Source organism: Ambystoma mexicanum, chromosome 5p, assembly GCF_040938575.1.
Source record: "Ambystoma mexicanum isolate Mex_15411 chromosome 5p, UKY_AmexF1_1, whole genome shotgun sequence".
NCBI lineage: Eukaryota > Metazoa > Chordata > Amphibia > Caudata > Ambystomatidae > Ambystoma > Ambystoma mexicanum.
Window position 1 is genome coordinate 20,054,720 of NC_090930.1, and position 6,148 is coordinate 20,060,867.

Genomic DNA, 6,148 nt, shown 5'->3' on the forward strand with positions numbered 1-6,148 from the left:
ATATCCGATATTATTTTTTACATATATGTCTATTTGCTACCTTGTATTCTTAATTTTGTTAAATAGAAATCTTTAAACTAAAAAAAAGAAAAAAGTTAGTAGTGTGTGCATTACAAACATGAGAAGTGATTGACAACTGATAAGTGTTTAGTACATTTACCCAGCTAGTAAGGACACACAATGTATTAGAGTGTTTATGGTGCATACATATCTATTGTGTATCTAATATTTAATGTTTGCACATTCAAGAGAGCCTTTGTTCCACTTTATACTGTGTGTACATATTTAGGGGAGATCTGGTACATATGAGTTGCCTAATTTGTAGTTACATGTCTCTTGCGCTACAAGAACTTCTCCAAAGCATGGTGTGACACACAGGGTTAGCGTGGTACACCCTAAGCACTATAATTCAGACTATTTCCGTATATTGGTGGATATGCTCATGTTCTCTACTTGATGGGGGCACAGTTTTCCGTTCATAGGAGTTTCTCAATAAACAATGTTTTCCATGCACCGGGCCCCACCTCCATCCGACTATATATTGAGTCTATGACTTTCCCGACTGGGCACATTTTCCTATTGCTTTTTGCAAGGCGCCTTTCACGTCTTTGTTCCTCAGACTGTATATCATAGGGTTTAACATTGGTGTCACAATCAAATAGAAAACAGACACCATTTTATCCATGCTGGGCGAATGGCTTGTCCTGGGTCTCATGTACATAAAAATGGCGGTTCCATAGAAGATGGTAATGACTGCCAGATGTGACGCGCATGTGGAGAATGCCTTTGACCTTCCTTTGGCAGACTGGATTTTCAGAATAGTCACAAGGATGTGTAGGTAGGTCACAGCAATTAGGAACACCGGGATTAACAATATCAACACACCGACCACAAAGATCACTACTTCGTTGATGAACGTATCAATGCATGATAGTCTCAGGACAGCGGGAACCTCACAGAGGAAGTGGTTGATCTCATCGCTGCATAAGGGCAGTAGCAACGTGGATGCAACATGCACAATAGACAGGAGGAAGCCGCTGATCCAGGTACCAAGCGCTATCTTGATACAGACATGCGTGTTCATGATGATCATATACCGCAGAGGATTACAGATGGCCACGTACCGGTCGTACGCCATCACAGCCAGGAGGATACACTCTGTCTCGCCCAAGGACAAGTGAACGTACATTTGCGCTGCGCATCCGGCATATGAGATAGTTTTCTTTGTCATCAAGAAGTTGACCAGCATCTTGGGGACGATGCTGGTTATGTAGCAGATATCTAAGAAGGAGAGGTTGCTCAAGAAGAAGTACATGGGTGTCTGGAGGTTACAGTCAATCTTGCTGATGATAATCAGTGTACTGTTTCCTACCAGCGTAACCAGGTAAATGGACAGGAACACAAAGAAGAGGATGAGATCCATCATCGGGTCATCGGAAAGGCCCTTCAGGATAAATCCTGTCCCCGAGCTCCGGTTCTCCCTCTGCATTCTACCTCCTTGGGATTATCTGTGCAGAAGAAATAAGAGCATGTTGGTTCTACGGTTCTGAACACACGGCGTTATGCTGCAGTTGACATTTATTGTGTATTCTGTTACATTTATAGAGTAGGTACCAGGTCCAAATAAGGACCTTCAAAACTGAGATTACTCAAATACAGACATGAGAGGTTCCTGTTCACAAAATCCCAACCTTGCTGAATTCTTTTCCATGCTAAAGTGGTCTCATATTCAATACCCAAAGATCAAAGAACAAATCACACCTAAGCATCAGGATTCACGAGATAAGAGGTTTGAAGGGGTGGAGAGCCTGGCACTGGTGGGAGGTGGCTGGTAGAATGGCCAGCAGACTAAATGAGAAGAGAGTGTGCTAGGTATTGTGGAGTACATGGCACCATTCCAAGATGGTCACCTGATTAGACCTTGGGTGGAAACATAGGGCAAAGGATTAACCTATTAAGAGATAGGATAAGACTATGACATATCCTGGCTTGTTTGAACAAGGTGCTTGACAGCATGTGGTTCACTCTCGTTGCTTTTGGACCTATTGTCAGTCCTGCAGTCTTGTCTGCCTTTCTGCCCTGCTGTCCTTGGGTCGGAACCTGACCTCTCCTCTCTGCTCTGTGCTGTTATGCTGTTACATACATGGGTAATATCCCCTTTAAGTGGAACCCGTACAGATAAGGCACATATCACATTAGAAGGGAAGGAGGAGAAGTAAGGAAGGGCCTGGGTGCGCAGCTGTGGACGTAGCACAAGCGAAGAGTCAGGTGTCTTTAACAGCAATCTGGGTATGATCAGCATACAAATGAAGGTTTAGCTGACGTGTCCGGGGAATGGTACGGATGCCAGGGCCTGGTTACTCTCCTGTGCATTATCCATGCACTCTATGAGCATAGACCAGCGCCTCCGAATATCCATGCGCTCTACGAAGTTACACTAACGATCCTAATGGAACGCGACTGCTGAACACACTGCAACCCGTTTTGCCAGCCACTGTGACGTACACCTACACAGACACCCAGTAAGTGCCATGCCACTTCTCAAATTATATGTCAGTACAGGAGACTTCATATTATGCATTACAGTCTTTACTAACTGACACCACAGCAGCAAAGAAAAACGTTTACACAAAACGAGTTTCTTTAATTTAAAACTGAAAACAGTATTTCAATCATACTGAAGGGAAGAATCCCAAACCAAGATGAAGGCCAGGTCATGCCCTGCTAAAAACCAATAGGCAGAGACACTCCCCCATATAAGCCCTTTTCTCTAACAACATATCCTCTTTCTTTGCTCTTTCATTCCTTTCAGTCGTGTACTTTGTTGCTAGTTGGTGTCTACAACTGTTCTAAAATCTAATGTTCTTTATATTTCATTACAAAGTAGCTTTTGTTTGCTCGTCTCTGTTCCCTTGGTTACTCTCTGGGGTGCTTTCCACAGAGAGCGTGTGCCACTAGGGTGCCGAGGCACCGTCTTTATCCCTCAATCCTGTCAGGTTTCTAGTCTAATTATAGTGGGTAGGCGACCGCTGCATTAAATTATTCACCCCTGCAGCTGTCACGCTTGCACAGAGGCCCGGCCTTCTCCGAACGCTTTTTTCGTTCAAGTCCTCGCGCTTGATGCAGGTGAGGCAGCTCTGCAGCACATGTTGAGCTGCAGCGCCACCCTCTCTCTTGGGAAATATCACAGTTCAGACGTGCGGCCTGCTCTGCCTCCAGGCTGCGCCTGGCAGCAATAACAAAACAAGGCGCTTCCCTCATTTCACCGCAGTCACCAGCCCACCCACCTCAGTAGAAAAGACTTTGGTTTGGACCTTCCTTTGGTTTCAGTTTGCCCTATATTTAATAGTGCTTGCAACCCAGGGGGTGGAGGGCCTTTCTCAGCTGATGCCAGTACCCAGGTTAGGCCTTCAAAGAATAGTGAAAGGTCTGGGGAAGATACCACTTTTAGAGGGTCTGGGGAGGTGTCCCTTTCTGCCCCACCTTCAGTGACTAGGGCAACCCAGGACTCTATGGACTCTGGCCTTCACCACCTTAACTCTACCCTGGACTCAGCTTTTGATAGATTCATTAATAACACGTTTGAGTTTCACCCTGATTCTGAAGCGGGCCCTTCCCTTCCGGTACATGCCACCCGAAAGTGTTCCGCCAAGTCCAAACATTTGGAAAGACAACTCAGTCCTGCGTCTAGCTCCCCAAGTCAAGGTCATTTCCCTAGAATGGCTTTAAATCATAAGTTGGTGCATGGGGGATCCCCTCAATCAGTGCCTCCTTTTAAAGCCCCTTTTATTCTATATCTTTGCAGGATAGTTCAGAACATTCAGATTCCCCCCACAAGAGGTATAAAAAGGAGGGAAGCCCTGTGGATCTATCCCAGGGAGCTACTGGACCCTTGTTAGATGACAGTGGGGTGTCGTTCTTTGATCCCTCCCTCATCCAATACCCAAGGATTGCGGAGTGGCACCAATCTAATGCTGTCTCTACCTTTTTACATCATTGGGTTAGGAAGCCCTTACCCAAGGACGATAGGAACAGACTAAGTTCTGAATGTCCTAGACCAGTTATCCCCAACAAGGTGGCCCTTACCCCTGATATTGTGGCCCTTACCCCTGATATTGTGGCCCTTACCCCTGATATTGACCAGCGTATGGTGTCTTTCTTATCTCAGAAGGGGAAGGATACCCAAGAAGGGTGTTAACAAAGCCTTACGTAGTTTCCAAGATAAGCTACTGGATTTTTTGGTTGCCTTAACACGGATTTTTGAATTAGCTGAGGAAGCTGCGCTGTCTAATTCCCCTGTTGATGTTCAAACTCTGGGCTGGTGGCAGAGAGCAGCCTGCATGCTCGGCAAGACCAACGCCGCCATTTCCAAGGAAAGGCGCAAGTCTCTGCTTATGCGCATTGATTCATAATTGGCAGATATGGCAGAAGGGGAGGCAGGCCCGAAAGCCCAAGGTAGCAAACCTTGGAAGCAAGACGACATGGAGCAACACGGGTTCGATCCCTGGGTCCACGCTTAGAAACCTCTGGGCATTAAGCGCATTATAAATAACCAATCCTATCATATCATATCAAGATAACCTGTTCGGTGAAAGATTTATCAAAGACCTGTCTGCTTATGTGCATACTTTCACAGCCTTGGATAAGGCTCAGGCTAACATTAGGAATGTTTTTGCCACTAATGTTTTTGACCAGGCGGGACAAGGTGGAGCCCTCTTCCCCTCTTGTCCGACAAGGCCATACAAAGGTTAGTGGATGCAGAGGTCGGGATCTCATTTTCAAGGTTGCAGTGATCCCAGCCACCTTTTAGTGTCTCTCAATTCCTAAGCACAATTTTTCTAGTACCAAAAATCAGTCAAAAATCTACGAGCCCTAAATTCATTTGTAGTTTATCAGCATTTCAATGTGGAAGGCATTGACCTCCTCAGGGACACCTTTCTCCCTGCGGCATGAATGGTAAAAATGGACCTCAAGGATGCATTCTTGGTAGTCCCAGTCTGCCTCCTCCAGCAGGAGTTTCTCCAGTACCAATGGGGGAGTCACATTTGGCAGTTTGCCTCTCTGCCGTTTGGCCTCTCATTAGCCCTGTGGTGATTCTCCAAGCGATTGAAGCCGGTGATGGCTCACCTCAGGTCAAAGGGGATATGAATAATCATTTATCTGGACGACTTGCTCCTTCTGGCACAGAGCTTTCAGAATCTTCAGCCTCATCTACATCTAACGGTCTCTCTTTTGCAAGCACTAGGCTTTGTCATAAATGCGAAGAAGTCCATTTTCCAGCCTACACAATGTTTCCAGTTTCTGGGCTTCAATATAGATTCCAAGCAGTGCATCCTTCTGCTGCCGAACAGCAGGCTCTCCAAAATATAGAAGGAAATTTGCCTCATGCTCAGGAAGGGGAGGGTCTCCCTCGGGCAGCTAGCCAGGGGAGAGGGGATGCTTTCTGCCTCCATTGGCACCCTTACATTACAGGGCCTTGCAATGCCTTAAGGGCATCCATCTGCACAAAATCTATCTTACTCACAGATGGTGTTAGAACTCCTCTGGTGGCTCAATCACATGAGTGCCTGGAGTGGCAGGGAGATTTTTGGAACATCTCCGGACGTCGTGCTAGAATCCAATGCCAGCAGGACAGGTTGAGGAGCCAGGATAGGAAAGGTTTCCACTGGAGGAACGTGGTCAGATCAAGACAAATCTTTGCATATAAACTGTCTGGAGCTACTAGGGGGCTCCTTTGCAGTCAAGAGCCTCCTCAAGGATCAGAGTAATTGCTGTGTCCCTTGTCGGATGGACAATATTTCAGCAGTTCGTTACCTAAACCATCTGGGGGGGAACCCGCTCCAAAGCCCTAGCAGATCTAGTGAGGGAGCTTTGGCATTTTTGCCTATGCAGGGACATTCTTTTGAAGGAAGAATACCTTCCGGGGGCCAACAATACAGTGGCAGTCAGGAATTCCAGATATCTTCAGGGCAGGAGCGACTGGATGTTGGACAAAGCTTTATTTGCCAGGATCCTTCCTCTCTAGGGTCCGATTCAGGTAGACCTCTTTGCCTCGAGACTCAACTGTCAGGTGCCCCGCTTTTACAGTTGGAGGCTCGACGGCATGGCATTAGCAACCAACGCTTTTCTCGAAGATTGCTCGGATCCC

At 46.5% G+C, this 6,148-nt stretch overlaps 1 protein-coding gene across 1 annotated transcript; it reads right to left on the reverse strand.

The window, feature by feature from the left end:
* Positions 1-547: 547 nt before the first annotated feature.
* Positions 548-1,489, reverse strand: LOC138480464 (olfactory receptor 2G3-like). The gene has a single exon (XM_069612247.1). It carries the CDS (start codon positions 1,487-1,489, stop codon positions 548-550), a length of 942 nt encoding a protein of 313 aa, XP_069468348.1.
* Between the last annotated feature and the right edge of the window lie 4,659 nt (positions 1,490-6,148).